The sequence below is a fragment of the Coregonus lavaretus genome (assembly GCF_964263955.1).
Source record: "Coregonus lavaretus genome assembly, chromosome: 13".
Classification (NCBI taxonomy): Eukaryota; Metazoa; Chordata; class Actinopteri; order Salmoniformes; family Salmonidae; genus Coregonus; species Coregonus lavaretus.
This window is the reverse complement of record NC_140000.1, coordinates 12,816,894-12,838,314: the sequence shown is the minus strand read 5'-3', so window position 1 is coordinate 12,838,314 and position 21,421 is coordinate 12,816,894. Positions and strand designations below refer to the sequence as shown.

Here is a 21,421-nt window from a genome sequence, read left to right as displayed (position 1 = left end):
TGTATTCAGGGCAGGTCCGAGGTCCACTGGACGGTATAAGTTTTGCAGTATACTGTTGGTATTTTGTTGTCAGTGTTGCGGCTTTGATCTCTTCATTTCTCCTCACATCTCTTTAACATTGGCCTATCATGTAAGTGTGAATACTACCTATTTATTTTATCGCTCTAATATCTTGATGTCCTTCCTTCTTCAAATATTTTATATTCACAAGGAGTTGTATGTTTCATTCAAGCACTATTCATTTAATATCCATTCATATACAGTATTAGAATGACTTTGAATGGGAATTACACTTTTTTCTTCTGTCTTTTTTTTTACTGTTATAGTGTGAATTGTCAGTTGGCAAGAACCAGCACCGAGAATGACTTTGTATGCATTTCTCCTGCTGAGTGTGGTTAGCCAGCACACTTTGACTATGGTAAGATACATTACATCACATCACTGTGTATAGCTTGCCCAATAGTGTTTTAATTGAAACATCACAATTATAATAACCAAATATGATGTATTTAAAAGGTAACCATAGTAGTCAGACTAGAGATGAGTTCATGTGTGTTTCTGTGTGTGTCCACAGCCAACTTCAATAGGAGGTATAGCAGGTACTTTATCCAAAAATATAACCAACAGTCACTTATGGGGCAGGCACATAACAGGGTGCTAAACCTCAGAATATACTGTGTCGTTTGAAATTGAAACCTGAGTGAATTATCTTTAATGGTTTTGGTAATGAGGACTAATGATTACTTATGAGAAACATTCCAACACATAACATTTCAACAATGATTTCATCATATTCACGGTGAGCAATCATATAATTGTTGGACTAATTACTTGTTTTCAGAGCTAGATCCTGTAACACTACAATAACGTGTCCCTACTCACACTCACAACAGTATCATCAGGGTCTATAATTATAGCAGACATTGCACTCTGACTTTAACAGGTGCTGGAGAAAAAGAAGAAGGATACCCAGACATCACAGAGATAAACAAAGGTAAAAAGCCAGACTTTACAGATAACTGTAACTCTGTCATACAGTAGATGGCCCTCTCCACACACTCTCTCTATATATTTTAGATCTCCATGAGGGAGACATCATGTTGCCATCTGTAAGTACACAGTGTTGTATTCATGAGTACATTTTATATTTGTATCCATTTGAAAATGATCACTTTCATAAATATAACAATTATTATGAAATGGCTGTATGGTGCCTATTTCTATAGGGAAGAGCGAGAAACACCATCCTAGGTGACCAGTACAGATGGGAAATCCCTGTCCCATATGTTTTGGATGAGAGTCTTGGTAAGACATTTGACCACAGTGAAACATGCTTGGCCATTCAGTAATTGGAAAAATATGTGTAATCATGTAAATTGACATAATATAGCCTATAGTTCAAGCAATCTGGTTAATCTATTACAGATATGAATGCCAAAGGGATCATTCTTAGGTCAATGGAGCAGATTCGCCTGAAAACCTGTGTGGACTTCAAACCTCGGGAAGCAGAGCCAAACTACCTCTTAATCATAGAGGATGAAGGGTAATATAATACCTTAATATTAGAAAAATCTAAATTCTTAATGGTTAGAAGAACCACTAAAGTAAAATCTCTCGTTTTGAATTTTCTTTCATTTCTTTCATTCTGTTTTGCTTCCTTATTTCTTTCTCTTTAGATGTTATTCATATGTTGGGAATCAACGCTGGGGCAACCAAAGCCTCTCCATTGGACTTGGCTGTGGTCATATCGCCATCATAGAGCATGAGTTTTTACATGCTCTGGGCTTCTGGCATGAGCAGTCTAGATATGACAGGGATGACCATGTAACCATTGTCTGGGAAAACATTGAAGAAGGTTATTTGTTCTGCTTTGCTGTCCTAAAATAATGAGTGCAAAGTTGCAAAAATGTAATCAAAACTATATTAAGTGTTTGACTACAATCGACACAGCAATACAAGTACCATGTCAAGTAAAGGCATAATTCTACTTATTATTTTTGTATTCAGGAAAGGAGCACAATTTTGAAAAACGCAGCGCAAGTCAAACCAGCACCCTAGGTACCCCGTATGACTACACCTCGGTGATGCACTACGGAAAGGACGACTTCACCAATGGCAACGGATCCACCATCATCACTAAGCAACCAGAATACCAGAATGTAATAGGCCAACGGCTGGACATGAGCTTCAATGACGTCTTAAAACTAAACACGCTGTATAACTGCAGTAAGTAAGCTATAGAAATTTGCTCAGTGAAAGAATGAAACAGAACCGTGGGCTAATAATGTATTTCATTAGCAGCATGTCAATAGCCTTTATTGTATTGGTCATTGATGGGAATGTCGTAAAGCAGTTTAAGACGTGTTTCATTCAAAGTCAATATATTTTAAGCTAATGGGTTCTCAGAACAGTGCATAGTGTGCATAATGATATTTGGAGGTTATACAAGATAGTGCAGAATGTGCCTTTAGCCAGTGCCTTAAGCACTATAAGTAATCCATTTGTGTTTGCCCAGCATCACTACTTGTCTACCATGCAAATACTTCCCTTGTATCTCTATGTTCCAATTATGCAGCATCTGTGGTCACATTCCTAGAGACATGCAGCTTTGAGGACAACCAGGAGTGTGGTATGACCCTCTGTGCCAGTGGCAGTGCCAGCTGGGAGAGAGTGGGCAGTGTCCAAGAGGGGCCAACCTCAGACCACACCAAGCTGGGTCCTTTAAGGGGTAATCCTCCATGTTATAATAGTTACGGCTCATTTCAATCAAACATGAAAACTTAACATTTAATTTTTCATTTTAATTTGACACATGATATAAGGAGTTAAACATTGATACGTTAGGTGCTGGCAGACTGGCAGTTATCTTTGTTTATATGGTTAGAAGTCTGGCCAACACTCATCCCTGAAAACAATTATTCTCTCTCCAATGGCAAGTACAGTACATCTTATGTTTTACAGGCTCAAAACTCACCAAACCATGTTGCATGATTAAAGCCTCATGGCTGATCAGATTCAGAATCACATACAATAGGCCAGAACCTAATTTCCCCCTGATTTCATTGATATTACAAAGCTGACACCAGTGTTCATGGGTCCCTCTCATACATAGATTTTTATTTCTGACAGATACTGATCCAGTGTCTGTGGATAACAGTACCACGTTTCAAAATGGTATGTATACTGACCATATACAAATTGTATGGTGTTTTATTTACAACATACAGTGAGGGAAAAAAGTATTTGATCCCCTGCTGATTGTGTATGTTTGCCCACTGACAAAGACATGATCAGTCTATAATTTTAATGGTAGGTTTATATGAACAGCGAGAGACAGAATAACAACAAAAAAATCCAGAAAAACGCATGTCAAAAATGTTATAAATTGATTTGCATTTTAATGAGGGAAATAAGTATTTGACCCCTCTGCAAAACATGACTTAGTACTTGGTGGTAAAACCCTTGTTGGCAATCACAGAGGTCAGACGTTTCTTGTAGTTGGCCACCAGGTTTGCACACATCTCAGGAGGGATTTTGTCCCACTCCTCTTTGCAGATCTTCTCCAAGTCATTAAGGTTTCGAGGCTGATGTTTGGCAACTCGAACCTTCAGCTCCCTCCACCGATTTTCTATGGGATTAAGGTCTGGAGACTGGCTAGGCCACTCCAGGACCTTAATGTGCTTCTTCTTGAGCCACTCCTTTGTTGCCTTGGCCGTGTGTTTTGGGTCATTGTCATGCTGGAATACCCATCCACGACCCATTTTCAATGCCCTGGCTGAGGGAAGGAGGTTCTCACCCAAGATTTGACGGTACATGGCCCCGTCCATCGTCCCTTTGATGCGGTGAAGTTGTCCTGTCCCCTTAGCAGAAAAACACCCCCAAAGCATAATGTTTCCACCTCCATGTTTGACGGTGGGGATGGTGTTCTTGGGGTCATAGGCAGCATTCCTCCTCCTCCAAACACGGCGAGTTGAGTTGATGCCAAAGAGCTCCATTTTGGTCTCATCTGACCACAACACTTTCACCCAGTTCTCCTCTGAATCATTCAGATGTTAATTGGCAAACTTCAGACGGGCCTGTATATGTGCTTTCTTGAGCAGGGGGACCTTGCGGGCGTTGCAGGATTTCAGTCCTTCACGGCGTAGTGTGTTACCAATTGTTTTCTTGGTGACTATGGTCCCAGCTGCCTTGAGATCATTGACAAGATCCTCCCGTGTAGTTCTGGGCTGATTCCTCACTGTTCTCATGATCATTGCAACTCCACGAGGTGAGATCTTGCATGGAGCCCCAGGCCGAAGGAGATTGACAGTTATTTTGTGTTTCTTCCATTTGTGAATAATCGCACCAACTGTTGTCACCTTCTCACCAAGCTGCTTGGCGATGGTCTTGTAGCCCATTCCAGCCTTGTGTAGGTCTACAATCTTGTCCCTGACATCCTTGGAGAGCTCTTTGGTCTTGGCCATGGTGGAGAGTTTGGAATCTGAGTGATTGATTGCTTCTGTGGACAGGTGTCTTTTATACAGGTAACAAGCTGAGATTAAGAGCACTCCCTTTAAGAGTGAGCTCCTAATCTCAGCTCGTTACCTGTATAAAAGACACCTGGGAGCCAGAAATCTTTCTGATTGAGAGGGGGTCAAATACTTATTTCCCTCATTAAAATGCAAATCAATTTATAACATTTTTGACATGCATTTTTCTGGATTTTTTTGTTGTTATTCTGTCTCTCACTGTTCAAATAAACCTACCATTAAAATTATAGACTGATCATTTTTGTCAGTGGGCAAACGTACAAAATCAGCAGGGGATCAAATACTTTTTTCCCTCACTGTACATATTTTGCTCAATATATTATTCATTTGTTATTTTTACAGAGACTGCCCCTACTTCTGCTACTAACATGTCAACCACTGAGAGGGGTGAGTTACCGTACTCAGTCAAGGACAGATAAGCTTTAGCATTGCAGAGATACTATAACAAAAATCAGAAGATGTACTTGTAGAAGTTTCTTATCAACTTATATGACCTTTATAAACCATTTATTAAAGCGGCATTCAGCAGTTGAAACAATAACAAAGCGTCCTCCACACCCGTTTCGGTAAAAAGCTGAGGGATGGGGCTGGAGAAATGTGCCCACTCTCATAAGCTCATGAGGCATTTATAAGTTATATTCTTCAAGAATCAATGGGTACATATCATTAATTTATAAGTCCAAAAATGGATGTAGCAACTATGGATTGTCCCTTTAAATAATATGTATATATACATTTTCATGGAAGTATTTACACAGAGGGAGGAAGGTAGTGTATCTTTACAGTCATCTTCCATGTATACTGTTTTACAGATGGTGGCTTCTTCATGCACTACAGTACAGCTACTGGTAAAGAGGGAGACAGGGCCACAATGGAGAGCGTGAGGAAGACACCACGGAGGCAGTTTCAATGCCTGCAGTTCTTTTACTACTACAGTGGGGGCGACCAGGACCTACTCAACATCTGGATCAGAGAGTATGATGATGACGACAACCCCAAAGGAACTCCCCGACTCATGGGCCAGATAACAGGTGATGATGTCATCTAGTCCCTGAACATATGATCTCATCGTAAATTATATGGGTTTTTTTTACATAGGGAGATGTAGTTGATATATAGCTGTGTCCAATTGTAAGATACTGGCTCAAGGTTACAGAGAGAAACATTCTTGAAAGCGATCCTCCTAAGAAATGAGAGAATGGAAAAATATGGGCATTGATTTGATGTGTCCAAATGAATTTACAAGACGCCACGTCAATATTGGGTAAATCTTCACCCTGTCTGGTGTGAAATCATAAAGTCTCTCTCTTCTTCACAGGCCTACCAGCATCTTACTGGCAGCTTCACCACATGCCTCTGAATGCCACCAAAACCTTCCAGGTGGAGTTTGAGGTGCGTAAAGGAGCAGGACAGTCTACAGGTGGGTTTTCCATCGATGACATCAATCTGTCAGAGACAGACTGCCCCCATCACACCTGGCAGATTAGAGACTTTGAGAATGTTGCAAAAACACCTGGCTATTCAGTCCAAGACACTACTCAAGAGACGGTTATGCCTATCAGCTGTTGGTTGTTCTGCGATCAAGTTATATTGGAGTCTATGCGCGCCTCTTGTCTGGTAAATATGATGACCAGCTCCAGTGGCCCTGCCCATGGAGACAGATAACGTTTCTGCTGATGGATCAGAACCCAAACATCCAGCTACGTATGTCCAAGCAGAATAGCATCTCAACTGATCCTGAACAGATTGACTATAGTGAGTCAAACAGCTTTACATTATTTGAAGGAAATTGTATTCCCATGAGATAATTTCTGTGCAGTTTCAAATGAACATATTATATCATCATAAACAACCTTAAGTATTTACTTTCTGCATTCATTATGTGTGTTTACATGATTTTACAGAAAATGGACAACCCTCGCAAAAATGGAACCTTTTACAAACAAGAGGGCAATGAATCAATCTACGCGACCAACGGATGGGGCTACGGCTATTTTATGTCCTTTAAGGACATCAAGGACAAAGGCTTCCTCAATGGTGGAGCCATCTTCCTCCTCACCTCCATGCAAGGTCAGCTATTAAAATCAGATTATACTTACAGTTTATGTGGGGTTATTCATAAAATGTTGTGTTAAAATCAAAACCAGCTAAATGATAAATAAAACAATTAAAGGAAAAAGGATTTATAAAACATTTACATAACATTAAGAATCATTGTTTTAACATAAATAATAACTTTTTCTTTCAAAGAGTGGTCATGGTGATGGGATAAATAAACTAAATCTTCAGCAGTTATTTTGGATTGATATTTTGCACCAACTCTCAGTAAAGAAATCCCAGAATCTTTGTTTCTTATGTAATTTATAATTTGTTTCATTTACAATTTCAAAATTACCAGAACAAAACAAATACACTATGATCATTTGTTGTTTTGTCTCCAGATATCTCCAGTATGCTGGTAACAACTCACTCCCCTGTCCCACAGGACTTCACCCTGTTGCCCAGCAAGCAGGAGGAGGGTCCATATTCAGCCAGGTACAATCTTTCTAATCGCAGACTCAAATGAGCCTTATATGTGTAATAATTGTTGTATTTTTAACACAAAAGTAATATTCTGTGGATGTTGCATAAATTGCAGACCACATCCGACAGTAAGCCTTGAACTATTTATTGAGGTCTGGGTTTATCACCCCTTCAACATAATAATGTGTGCTTTTTGTTTTTCTGTGTTCTCTTATTTTTCATGATCATAGATGAAGCATAAGTCAACTATAAGTGGTGTACATACATAAATGAGGATTCCAGCATGTACAATCTTTGAAAAGCATTATAATAATTGATCATCATTTAAAGGGGCAATCTGCAGTTGCTACATCCATATTTGGACTTAATGATATATACCCATTGATTCAGTAACCCTTTACACTCGTACCCGTATACGGGTTGAAAATGGCAGATTTGGCCACTGATATGCGGCTAAATTGGAACGTAGTAACATGCTATACATGACGTCAGAGCTCTGGCTCTGCACTTCACAGCACTATATGAGTTTTCACTGACAGCTGTTCTGAATTTGAGCACTGTGCGCAACAAGAAGTTGCCCCCATCCCTCCCCGTAATTGGGCACATTTTGCAAATGTTTTGTTGTCTGAGTGAGGGAAATGCTGTAAATTAAGATGACTCAATGTATTTTGAAAGATGGGGATTATAATAAATACTGCTTTGATGTCAAACACCCATAAAGTCCAAATGTGTAATTCACATTTCCAAATCATAAAACTCATGTCATATACAGTGTCAAAGTTTATGATCACCATGTTTGATGTACAGTTGCAAGGTGACATGGCATCATACCCTGGGTTGTTCTTAACAGAAAGAGCCGATGTTTGTTTATTGTGAAGAAAATTCACCGCAGCACACACACCTGAATGCAGTCATGACTCCTTTCTATGCGCACCATCTGTTTCTGTGAATTGCCTTGTGAAAGCCTAACACTTTAAGATAGTATTTTATAACTTAGCTAGTCATGTTGGCAATAGAACAAACTTCCAAAATCATGCCCACCTGACCCAGATTGCGATTTATAATGGACCGTTTGGGATTAATCTGTGGGATTATTTAAGATACTGTAGGCTTTGAAGAGGTAGGGTTTCAGATGTTTTCGGAAGATGGGCAGGGACTCTTCTGTCGTAGCTTCAGGGGGAAGCTGGTTCCACTATTGGGGTGCCAGGACAGAGAATAACTTGGACCTGGCTGAGTTGGAGCTGGCAGCTCCCGTAGGGGTGGGAGGGCCAAGAGACCAGAGGTGACAGAACAGAATGCTCGGGTTGGGGTGTAGGGTTTGAGTATAGCTTGAAGGTAGGGAGGGGCAGTTCATCTTGCTGCTCCGTAGGCAAGTACCATGGTCTTGTAGAGGATGCGAGCTTCAACTGGAAGCCAGTGGAATGTGTGGAGGAGCGGGGTGACTTGGGAAGGTTGAACACCAGGCGGGCTTCAGCATTCTGGATAAGTTGCAGGGGTTTGATGGCACAAGCGGGGAGCCCAGCCAACAGTGAGTTGCAGTAGTCCAAACAAGTGCCTGGATTCAGACCTGCACGCTTTCTGTGTGAGGTAGGGTCGCACTCTATGGATGTTGTAGAGCATGAATCTGCAGGAGCGAGTCACTGCTTTGTTTGCAGAGAACGACAGGGTGTTGTCCAGGGTCATGCCAAGGTTCTTTGCACTCTGGGAGGGGGACACCGTGGAGTTGTCAACTGTGATGGAGAGGTCTTGGAGTGGGCAGGCCTTCCCTGGGAGGAAGAGCAGCTTTGTCTTTTCGAGGTTGAGCTTGAGGTGTTGGGCCGACATCCAAGCTGAGATATCTGCCAGGCACGCAGAGATGCGTGTCGCCACCTGGGTGTCAGAAGGGCTGAAGTAGAAAAGTATTTGAGTGTCATCCGCATTGCAATTATAGGAGTGGCCATGTGAGGATATGACGGAGCCGAGTGATTTGGTGTATAGAGAGAAGAGGAGAGGGCCTAGAACCAAACCCTGGGGGACACCAGTAGTGAGACTACGTGGTTCAGACACAGAACCTCTCCACGTCACCTGGTAGGAGCGGCCTACCAGGTAGGATGCAATCCAACAGTGTGCAGAGCCCGAGACGCTCAGCCCTGAGAGGGTGGAGAGGAGGATCTGATGGTTCATGGTGTCGAAGGCAGTGGATAGATCTAGGAGGATGAGAACAGAGGAGAGAGAGTCAGCTTTGGCAGTGCAGAGCCTCTGTGACACAGAGAAGAGCAGTCTCATTTGAGTGACCAGTCTTGAAGCCTGACTGGTTAGAGTCAAGAAGATCATTCTGAGAGAGATAGCGAGAGAGTTGGTCAGAGACAGCATGCTCAAGTGTTTTGGAAAGAAAAAGAAAGAAGGGATAGCTTCAGTCATACAAAAGTTATACTTAAACCTGAACTGGTTCTCAAGCAAATTAGTAAGATTGTTTCACCCAATGTTCAAGAAAGGCCTTTTTCCCTTTATTCAGATTACAACAACTCATTTGCAGTTATTTGAAAAGGAAATCATCTCCCAAATATCACTATTTCTAAAACAAGCCATAGAAAGTTGGTTGCAATTTCAATTTAATCCTCCAGAAACGACAGAACAAATAATGCAACAAATATTGTGGTTCAATTCAAATATACTAATTGACAAAAAACCTTTATTTTTTGACAGAATGTTTAAAAAAGGTATAATCTTCGTAAATGATATCATCGGTAGGACTGGTGGAGTTATGTCGCACATGCAGCTAACAAAAACATATGGAAATGTCTGCTCTACCCAAAATTACAACAAAATAATTGCAGCCATACCGCAAAAGTGGAAGAGGAAAGTGGAAGGGGGAGAAAGTAAGGAACTTGTCTGTCGGCCTTGCATTAAAGAACATAATTGGTTAAGGAAAACTGTGATAAATAAAAAAGTATATCAGTTTCACTTAAGGACCAAAGGATTGACAGCCGTCCCATATAGATTGCAAAATAGTTGGGAAGAGATCTTTGACGTACCGATCCCATGACATAGTGTTTATGAACTGACGCGCAAAACGACACCGGATTAAAAAATTAGAATCTTTCAATTTAAATTATTATATAAAATTCTTGCTACCAATAGAATGTTATTTATATGGGGGATACAATCTTCCCAGCTCTGCAGATTTTGCTGTGAAGAGACAGAATCATTAGATCATTTGTTTTGGTTCTGTCCATTTGTAGCTTGTTTTTGGACACAGGTCCAGGAATGGCTAAAGGATTGCAATATTTACCTGGAGCTAACCTTGCAGATAGCATTACTGGGTGATCTGAAAAGTCATGGTCAAATCAATCAATAATATAATAATACTTTTAGCAAAAATGTTTATTTTTAATTCACAATCTGTAGAAGCAATGAGAATAGAAAGGTTCAGAACTTTTATAAAACATCACAGTACGGTTGAAATATACAGTGGGGAAAAAAAGTATTTAGTCAGCCACCAATTGTGCAAGTTCTCCCACTTAAAAAGATGAGAGAGGCCTGTAATTTTCATCATAGGTACACGTCAACTATGACAGACAAATTGAGGAAAAAAAATCCAGAAAATCACATTGTAGGATTTTTAATGAATTTATTTGCAAATGATGGTGGAAAATAAGTATTTGGTCACCTACAAACAAGCAAGATTTCTGGCTCTCACAGACCTGTAACTTCTTCTTTAAGAGGCTCCTCTGTCCTCCACTCGTTACCTGTATTAATGGCACCTGTTTGAACTTGTTATCAGTATAAAAGACACCTGTCCACAACCTCAAACAGTCACACTCCAAACTCCACTATGGCCAAGACCAAAGAGCTGTCAAAGGACACCAGAAACAAAATTGTAGACCTGCACCAGGCTGGGAAGACTGAATCTGCAATAGGTAAGCAGCTTGGTTTGAAGAAATCAACTGTGGGAGCAATTATTAGGAAATGGAAGACATACAAGACCACTGATAATCTCCCTCGATCTGGGGCTCCACGCAAGATCTCACCCCGTGGGGTCAAAATGATCACAAGAATGGTGAGCAAAAATCCCAGAACCACACGGGGGGACCTAGTGAATGACCTGCAGAGAGCTGGGACCAAAGTAACAAAGCCTACCATCAGTAACACACTACGCCGCCAGGGACTCAAATCCTGCAGTGCCAGACGTGTCCCCCTGCTTAAGCCAGTACATGTCCAGGCCCGTCTGAAGTTTGCTAGAGTGCATTTGGATGATCCAGAAGAGGATTGGGAGAATGTCATATGGTCAGATGAAACCAAAATAGAACTTTTAGGTAAAAACTCAACTCGTCGTGTTTGGAGGACAAAGAATGCTGAGTTGCACCATACCTACTGTGAAGCATGGGGGTGGAAACATCATGCTTTGGGGCTGTTTTTCTGCAAAGGGACCAGGACGACTGATCCGTGTAAAGGAAAGAATGAATGGGGCCATGTATCGTGAGATTTTGAGTGAAAACCTCCTTCCATCAGCAAGGGCATTGAAGATGAAACGTGGCTGGGTCTTTCAGCATGACAATGATCCCAAACACACCGCCCGGGCAACGAAGGAGTGGCTTCGTAAGAAGCATTTCAAGGTCCTGGAGTGGCCTAGCCAGTCTCCAGATCTCAACCCCATAGAAAATCTTTGGAGGGAGTTGAAAGTCCGTGTTGCCCAGCGACAGCCCCAAAACATCACTGCTCTAGAGGAGATCTGCATGGAGGAATGGGCCAAAATACCAGCAACAGTGTGTGAAAACCTTGTGAAGACTTACAGAAAACGTTTGACCTGTGTCATTGCCAACAAAGGGTTTATAACAAAGTATTGAGAAACTTTTGTTATTGACCAAATACTTATTTTCCACCATAATTTGCAAATAAATTCATTAAAAATCCTGCTATGTGATTTTCTGGAATTGTATTTCTCATTTTGTCTGTCATAGTTGACGTGTACCTATGATGAAAATTACAGGCCTCTCTCATCTTTTTAAGTGGGAGAACTTGCACAATTGGTGGCTGACTAAATACTTTTTTCCCCCACTGTATATGGCAAATAGAAATCCTATATGGATGGTGTTAAGAGATAGATGGGAGGTATTGAATAGAGTTGAAGGATGGGACTAATAACAAATAACAACAAATAATAACAAAGATAGCTAATAATGTAAGCATACTGTGTCCATAATAAGTATATACAGTGGGGGGAAAAAGTATTTAGTCAGCCACCAATTGTGCAAGTTCTCCCACTTAAAAAGATGAGAGAGGCCTGTAATTTTCATCATAGGTACACGTCAACTATGACAGACAAATTGAGGAGAAAAAAAATCTGAAAATGACATTGTAGGATTTTTTATGAATTTATTTGCAAATTATGGTGGAAAATAAGTATTTGGTCACCTACAAACAAGCAAGATTTCTGGCTCTCACAGACCTGTAACTTCTTCTTTAAGATGCCCCTCTGTCCTCCACTTGTTGCCTGTATTAATGGCACCTGTTTGAACTTGTTATCAGTATAAAAGACATCTGTGCACAACCTCAAACAGTCACACTCCAAACTCCACTATGGCCAAGACCAAAGAGCTGTCAAAGGACACCAGAAACAAAATTGTAGACCTGCACCAGGCTGGGAAGACTGAATCTGCAATAGGTAAGCAGCTTGGTTTGAAGAAATCAACTGTGGGAGCAATTATTAGGAAATGGAAGACATACAAGACCACTGATAATCTCCCTCGATCTGGGGCTCCACGCAAGATCTCACCCCGTGGGGTCAAAATGATCACAAGAACGGTGAGCAAAAATCCCAGAACCACACGGGGGGACCTAGTGAATGACCTGCAGAGAGCTGGGACCAAAGTAAAAAAGCCTACCATCAGTAACACACTACGCCGCCAGGGACTCAAATCCTGCAGTGCCAGACGTGTCCCCCTGCTTAAGCCAGTACATGTCCAGGCCCGTCTGAAGTTTGCTAGAGTGCATTTGGATGATCCAGAAGAGGATTGGGAGAATGTCATATGGTCAGATGAAACCAAAATAGAACTTTTTGGTAAAAACTCAACTCGTCGTGTTTGGAGGACAAAGAATGCTGAGTTGCATCCAAAGAACACCATACCTACTGTGAAGCATGGGGGTGGAAACATCATGCTTTGGGGCTGTTTTTCTGCAAAGGGACCAGGACGACTGATCCGTGTAAAGGAAAGAATGAATGGGGCCATGTATCGTGAGATTTTGAGTGAAAACCTCCTTCCATCAGCAAGGGCATTGAAGATTAAACGTGGCTGGGTCTTTCAGCATGACAATGATCCCAAACACACCGCCCGGGCAACGAAGGAGTGGCTTCGTAAGAAGCATTTCAAGGTCCTGGAATGGCCTAGCCAGTCTCCAGATCTCAACCCCATAGAAAATCTTTGGAGGGAGTTGAAAGTCTGTGTTGCCCAGCGACAGCCCCAAAACATCACTGCTGTAGAGGAGATCTGCATGGAGGAATGGGCCAAAATACCAGCAACAGTGTGTGAAAACCTTGTGAAGACTTACAGAAAACATTTGACCTGTGTCATTGCCAACAAAGGGTATATAACAAAGTATTGAGAAACTTTTGTTATTGACCAAATACTTATTTTCCACCATCATTTGCAAATAAATTCATTACAAATCCTACAATGTCTCATTTTGTCTGTCATAGTTGACGTGTACCTATGATGAAAATTACAGGCCTCTCTCATCTTTTTAAGTGGGAGAACTTGCACAATTGGTGGCTGACTAAATACTTTTTCCCCCCACTGTAGGTTGTATGTTGGGAGCTTTTGGGAAAGAGCACAGTTAGAAAGATATGACATATAGAAGCAAACCGGATGGACATCATGAAAATGATCGGAGAGGTTGAGAGAAGAAGTAGTTCAGGAGCAAAAAAAAAAAAAAGTATATATATATAATATAATTATTGTAAAATTAACTCTGTCCATAAGGTGTAGATAGTAAGTATAGATCGGAAGTAGAGGCCTGGGCATTGTTGTTCACTAATTTACTCCAAGTAGGGAAAGGATGGCGGGGTTGAAAAGTAATAAAGGGGAGTATATATATAAAAAACATGGGGGATTGGAAGTGATGCAGACAATTACATTGATAGAAGTTACAATCTATCTGCAATATTAAGCTGATCCACCCCCCCCCCCCCCCCCCCCCCACCCCCCTAAAAAAAAAAGAAAAAATGCACAAAAAAAAGAAAGAAAAAAAGAAGGGATACCGGTCTGTAGTTTTGAGTGTTGGTTTCAAGTGTTGGTGTTGGTTTCTTGAGGAGGGCCATTTTGAAGTCAGAGGGGACGCAGCCAGTGGTCAGGGTTAAGTTGATGAGGGAAGTGAGGAATGGGAAAAGGTCTTCAGAGATGGTCTGGAGAAGGGAATGGGGTCGAGCAGGCAGGTTGTCGGGCGGCCGGACCTCACTAGTCGCAGGATTTCATCTTGAGAGAGAGGGGAGAAAGAGGTCAAGGCGTAGTGTAGTTCTGTGTGAGTGGGACCAGTGGACTTAATAGGCTGAGTGAATGAGGAGTGAATGTCATCAACCTTCTTTTCAAAGTGGTTGACAAAGTTGTCTGCATAGATGGAGGAGGAGGAGGAGGGAGTGGAGGATTAAGGAGGGAGGAGAAGGTGGAAAGAGTTTCTTAGGGTTAGAGGCAGAAGCTTTAAATTTAGAGTGATAGAAAGTGACTTTAGCAGTGGATACAGGGGAAGAGAAGGTAGAGAGGAGGGAGTGAAAGGATGATAGGTCCTCCAGAAGTTTAGTTTTCCTCCATTTTCGCTCAGCTGCCCGCATCCCTGTCCTGTAAGCTCGCAATGAGTCACTCATTCACAGAGCAGGGGGGGAGGGCCGAGCCGGCCTGAAAGAAAGAGGACAGTGCGAGTCATAGGATGCGGAAAGGGAGGAGAGTAGGGTCGAAGAGGCAGAATCAGGAGACAGGAAGGATGATAGGATAGAAGAGGAGAGAGTAGTGGGAGACAGAGAGCGAAGATTGAGACAGCGTATGACCATCTGGGTAGGGGCTGAGTGGCTAGAGTTGGAGGAAAGGGAGACAAAAGGAAACAAAGTAGTGATCAGAGACCTAGAAGGGTGTTGCAGTGAGATTAGTAGGTGAGCAACCTCTAGTAAAGATGAGGTCAAGCATATTGCCTGCCTTGTGAGTGGGAGGGGATTGAGAAAGCTTAAAAGATGCAAGGATGGGAAAGAGAGAGTTGGAAAGAAATGAATCCAAGGCTGAAGACGCGAAGTACGAGTCGCGAAGTACGAACAGTGATGAGCCATCGTCAGGAAATTAGCTTATCAAGGTGTCAAGCTCATTGAGGAACTCTCTAAGGACACCTGGTGGGCGATAGATGACAACGATGTTAAGCTTGAGTGGAAAAGTGACAGTGACAGCATGGAATTCAAATGAGGAGATGGACAGGTGAGAGTGAGAAAAGAGAAATTAGTAGCCCTGTGGCACCACCACGACGACCAGCTGCTCTCGCACTATGAGAGAAAACGTAGTCAGATGAAGAGCAGCATGGCCAGCAGCACACCACCCTGCATCCCACTGCTGGCTTGCCTCTGAAGCTAAGCAGGGTTGGTCCTGCATGGGAGACCAGATGCTGCTGGAGGTGGTGTTGGAGGGCCAGTAGGAGGCACTAAAGAAATGTGTATATCCCAATACCTCAGGGCAGTGATTGGGGACATTACCCTGTGTAGGGTGCCGTCTTTCGGATGGGACGTTAAACGGGTGTCCTGACTCTCTGTGGTCACTATCCAATGGCACTTATCGTAAGAGTAGGGGTGTTAACCTCGGAGTCCTGGCTAAATTCCCAATCTGGCCCTCATACCATCATGGCCATCTAATCATCCCTAGCTTCCAATTGGCTCATTCATCCCTCCTCCTCTCCCCTGTAACTATTCCCCAGGTCATTGCTGTGAATGAGAACGTGTTCTCAGTCAACTTACCTGGTAAAATAAGAAAAGAAAAATAAGAGAGTAGCTGGAGTTGCAGTGTTCTCTGGGGGGAATCTGTGTCTCCGTCAGGGCCAAAAAGTCAATGAACTCAGCGTTCTTGACCTAAGATCGGCAGTTCCAAAAGCTGCCAGAGACCAGGTATTCCACATGAGTGTGCGCGCAGGGTACACTAAATTAGAAGGGTTGCAGCCAAGGGGCTGGGGAGTGTCTGTAAAGCCTACAGGGAGAGCAGCGAACAGGTATAGAAAACACACACATACAGTGGGGAGAACAAGTATTTGATACACTGCCGATTTTGCAGGTTTTCCTACTTACAAAGCATGTAGAGGTCTGTAATTTTTATCATAGGTACACTTCAACTGTGAGAGACAGAATCTAAAACAAAAATCCAGAAAATCACATTGATTAAGTAATTAATTTGCATTTTATTGCATGACATAAGTATTTGATACATCAGAAAAGCAGAACTTAATATTTGGTACAGTAACCTTTGTTTGCAATTACAGAGATCATATGTTTCCTGTAGGTCTTGACCAGGTTTGCACACACTGCAGCAGGGATTTTGGCCCACTCCTCCATACAGACCTTCTCCAGATCCTTCAGGTTTCGGGGCTGTCGCTGGGCAATACGGACTTTCAGCTCCCTCCAAAGATTTTCTATTGGGTTCAGGTCTGGAGACTGGCTAGGCTACTCCAGGACCTTGAGATGCTTCTTACGGAGCCACTCCTTAGTTGCCCTGGCTGTGTTTTTCAGGTCGTTGTCATGCTGGAAGACCCAGCCACGACCCATCTTCAATGCTCTTACTGAGGGAAGGAGGTTGTTGGCCAAGATCTCGCGATACATGGCCCCATCCATCCTCCCCTCAATACGGTGCAGTCGTCCTGTCCCCTTTGCAGAAAAGCATCCCCAAAGAATGATGTTTCCACCTCCATGCTTCACGGTTGGGATGGTGTTCTTGGGGTTGTACTCATCCTTCTTCTTCCTCCAAACACGGCGAGTGGAGTTTAGACCAAAAAGCTCTATTTTTGTCTCATCAGACCACATGACCTTCTCCCATTCCTCCTCTGGATCATCCAGATGGTCATTGGCAAACTTCAGACGGGCCTGGAAATGCGCTGGTTTGAGCAGGGGGACCTTGCGTGCACTGCAGGATTTTAATCCATGACGGCGTAGTGTGTTACTAATGGTTTTCTTTGAGACTGTGGTCCCAGCTCTCTTCAGGTCATTGACCAGGTCCTGCCGTGTAGTTCTGGGCTGATCCCTCACCTTCCTCATGATCATTGATGCCCCACGAGGTGAGATCTTGCATGGAGCCCCAGACCGAGGGTGATTGACCGTCATCTTGAACTTCTTCCATTTTCTAATAGTTGCACCAACAGTTGTTACCTTCTCACCAAGCTGCTTGCCTTTTGTCCTGTAGCCCATCCCAGCCTTGTGCAGGTCTACAATTTTATCCCTGATGTCCTTACACAGCTCTCTGGTCTTGGCCATTGTGGAGAGGTTGGAGTCTGTTTGATTGAGTGTGTGGACAGGTGTCTTTTATACAGGTAACGAGTTCAAACAGGTGCAGTTAATACAGGTAACGAGTGGAGAACAGGAGGGCTTCTTAAAGAAAAACTAACAGGTCTGTGAGAGCCGGAATTCTTACTGGTTGGTAGGTGATCAAATACTTATGTCATGCAATAAAATGCAAATTAATTACTTAAAAATCATACAATGTGATTTTCTGGATTTTTGTAAGTAGGAAAACCAGCAAAATCGGCAGTGTATCAAATACTTGTTCTCCCCACTGTAGTTGCCAAAGCTGCAAAATGAGATCATCTGAAAATAACTAGGTAAGATACTAGAGTGGTGTGGATTCTTCCTCGAACAACTCGGCAGAAGCGCCTTTGTTTTGGCGACGGTCTTAGTTTAGCGACGAGACCGCCGCTGAGAAAAAGGGGACTGAAGTACTAATTGTCTTGCAAAGGTGAAGAGGACACCTCTCGGTACTCATTGCTGATTGCCTAGAAGAGGAGAAACCACTCCCCCTCCAATACAGCCACTGATTTCGAAAAACAACAACAGTCACACATTGCCCTGCCTGTTAATTAATCCTGGTTGATGTGCACTTAAAGTAGATGGCCCTAGGTAGCAAAAAGACAGTACTAAACAACAACAGATAAAGACAAAAAGTATACTGTACTTATCCCTCCTGGAGATATTATGGCCTCCTGTAGCTCAGTTGGTATAGCATGGCGCTTGCAACGCCAGGGTTGTGGGTTTGATTCCCACGGGGGGCCAGTATGAAAAAATGTATGCACTCACTAACTGTAAGTCGCTCTGGATAAGAGCGTCTGCTAAATTACTAACAATGGGTTTTTTTAATTAACCCCCAACAACAACTTCTCCCCGGGCGCCGATGACAAAAAAAAAAAGCTGAGGGATGGGGGCTGGAGAAATGTAACACTCAAATTCATAGACAGAGCTATGGATGCAAGGGCTGACCATACATAATATCAAAATTATAGTTTCAACAATGTTTTGAGGCTATATATTGTTTGTTTACATTTACTTTGTTTATAAACATTGCAGTAAAACAAGCTTATATTTTGGGTTGATAGGGTACAACTGTTGAACTAAGCTCATGAGGCATTTATAAGTTATATTCGTCAAGAATCAAATGGTTACATATAAATGTATAAGTCCAAAAATGGATGTAACAACTGCTGATTGCCCCTTTAAAGTGGCACTCTAGTCTCATTTTCACTGCATTTAAAACCTGATTTACATAACAAAAGGCTCATCTCAATAGGTGGTCCAGGTAAATTGCCTATCCTCTTTTGTTCTCTATTACTCTTTAATTGTTCATCAAGCAACGGGGAGGCTGATGACATCAAAGATTCCCATCAGACCAACTCCTTGAATGCCCTACTCCTTGAAGTTTGCAGTTGTGTCTAAAAAAAACAATTTTTTTTAGCCTTTAGTGTGTATACTTTACTGTATTTATACATGGGACGTCACTTTAAACAGTAAACGTTTTTTTTTCTTCTAAATAGCTGGAGGACGTCTTTAAGAATATAACTTAAATGCCTCAGGAGCTTAGTTCAACTGTCATATCCCACCAGAAACCTACATTGTTTGTAAACACTGTGTAGCTTCAAAGCATGGTTAAAACTATAATTTTGATATCATGTATGGTCAGTCCTTGCATCCATAGCTCTGTCTATGAATTTGAGAGTGGTTACATTTCTCCAGCCCCATCCCTCAGCATTTTACCAAAACCAGTGGCGGGGTGTCTAATTTGTTATTGTTTGAAATGCAGATTGCCCCTTAAAAAGCATTTATAATGACTCATTGATTTAGTGAAAGGTTGATATTTCTGTCCTTTTTCTTCCAGCCTTTTTAACTTCTCCTCTGGACTGGTGTCTTCCTCGGCGATCATCGTTATGGCTCTTATGTTGTGGTTGAGTCATTGAACGATATTAGAACCTAAACATATAGCTAACAACAGTCTACGAAGCCTGATTACCTACAATGATTTACCAGAGAGAGAGAGGTCTCTATGAAGCTTTATGACCTACGATGATTTACCAGAGAGATGATATTAATGTATGGTAAATGTCTGTGCCTTGTACAGTGAGGGAAAAAAGTATTTGATCCCCTGCTGATTTTGTACGTTTGCCTACTGACAAAGACATGATCAGTCTATAATTTTAATGGTAGGTTTATTTGAACAGTGAGAGACAGAATAACAACAACAAAATCCAGAAAAACGCATGTAAAAAATGCTATAAATTGATTTGCATTTTAATGAGGGAAATAAGTATTTGACCCCTCTGCAAAACATGACTTAGTACTTGGTGGCAAAACCCTTGTTGGCAATCACAGAGGTCAGATGTTTCTTGTAGTTGGCCACCATGTTTGCACACATCTCAGGAGGGATTTTGTTCCACTCCTCTTTGCAGATCTTCTCCAAGTCATTAAGGTTTCGAGGCTGACGTTTGGCAACTCGAACCTTCAGCTCCCTCCACCGATTTTCTATGGGATTAAGGTCTGAAGACTGGCTAGGCCACTCCAGGACCTTAATGTGCTTCTTCTTGAGCCACTCCTTTGTTGCCTTAGCCGTGTGTTTCGTGTCATTGTCATGCTGGAATACCCATCCACGATCCATTTTCAATGCCCTGGCTGAGGGAAGGAGGTTCTCACCCAAGATTTGACGGCACATGGCCCCGTCCATCGTCCCTTTGATGCAGTGAAGTTGTCCTGTCCCCTTAGCAGAAAAACACCCCCAAAGCATAATGTTTTCACCTCCATGTTTGACCGTGGGGATGGTGTTCTTGGGTTCATGGGCAGCATTCCTCCTCCTCCAAACACGGCGAGTTGAGTTGATGCCAAAGAGCTCGATTTTGGTCTCATCTGACCACAACACTTTCACCCAGTTCTCCTCTGAACCATTCAGATGTTCATTAGCAAACTTCAGACGGGCCTGTATATGTGCTTTCTTGAGCAGGGGGACCTTGCGGGCGCTGCAGGATTTCAGTCCTTCACGGCGTAGTGTGTTACCAATTGTTTTCTTGGTGACTATGGTCCCAGCTGCCTTGAGATCATTGACAATATCCTCCTGTGTAGTTCTGGGCTGATTCCTCACCGTTCTCATGATCGTTGCAACTCCACGAGGTGAGATCTTGCATGGAGCCCCAGGCCGAGGGAGATTGACAGTATTTTGTGTTTCTTCCATTTGCGAATAATCGCACCAACTGTTGTCACCTTCTCACCAAGCTGCTTGGCGATGGTCTTGTAGCCCATTCCAGCCTTGTGTAGGTCTACAATCTTGTCCCTGACATCCTTGGAGAGCTCTTTGGTCTTGGCCATGGTGGAGAGTTTGGAATCTGATTGATTGATTGCTTCTGTGGACAGGTGTCTTTTATACAGTTAACAATCTGAGATTAGGAGCATTCCCTTTAACAGTGTGCTCCTAATCTCAGCTCGTTACCTGTATAAAAGACACCTGGGAGCCAGAAATCTTTCTGATTGAGAGGGGGTCAAATACTTATTTCCCTCATTAAAATGCAAATCAGTTTATAAAATTTTTGACATGCGTTTTTCTGGATTTTTTTTTGTTATTCTGTCTCTCACTGTTCAAATAAACCTACCATTAAAATTATAGACTGATAATTTATTTGTCAGTGGGCAAACGTACAAAATCAGCAGGGGATCAAATACTTTTTTCCCTCACTGTATATTACCAACCCTAATGTCATCCTGATGGAAATTACAATAGCTTTGCTAAAGAAATGTACTCATGAGATAATCCTATTTTAGATTTACTTTGAAACGGTAGTGTTAGTTTGATGGTAAGCATTATAGTCAGGGCCAAACTTTGTCATACTGATTTAATAAACAAATGATGTAATGG

At 42.2% G+C, this 21,421-nt stretch overlaps 2 protein-coding genes and 1 long non-coding RNA gene across 3 annotated transcripts in view; all 3 read left to right on the top strand.

Annotated features, from left to right (window-relative positions):
* The window catches only part of LOC311139364 (sperm acrosome membrane-associated protein 6-like), a gene marked incomplete at its 5' end in the record, with an annotated part of 1,014,348 nt that overhangs the window by 311,509 nt on the left and 681,418 nt on the right, over positions 1 to 21,421 (top strand). The gene's annotated exons all lie outside the window — the stretch shown is intronic.
* LOC311140231 lies at positions 1,082 to 1,516 on the top strand. Its single transcript, XR_014614127.1, has 3 exons — positions 1,082 to 1,109; positions 1,227 to 1,305; positions 1,426 to 1,516. It is a non-coding gene; the product is annotated as an uncharacterized lncRNA (long non-coding RNA).
* LOC311139230 (meprin A subunit beta-like) lies at positions 1,537 to 6,991 on the top strand (the record flags this gene model as incomplete). The annotated part of the gene is made up of 9 exons (XM_084174132.1): positions 1,537 to 1,543; positions 1,592 to 1,604; positions 1,677 to 1,855; positions 2,008 to 2,230; positions 5,394 to 5,560; positions 5,848 to 6,007; positions 6,043 to 6,284; positions 6,477 to 6,599; positions 6,981 to 6,991. 9 exons carry the CDS (start codon positions 1,537 to 1,539, stop codon positions 6,989 to 6,991), a joined length of 1,125 nt encoding a protein of 374 aa, XP_084030258.1.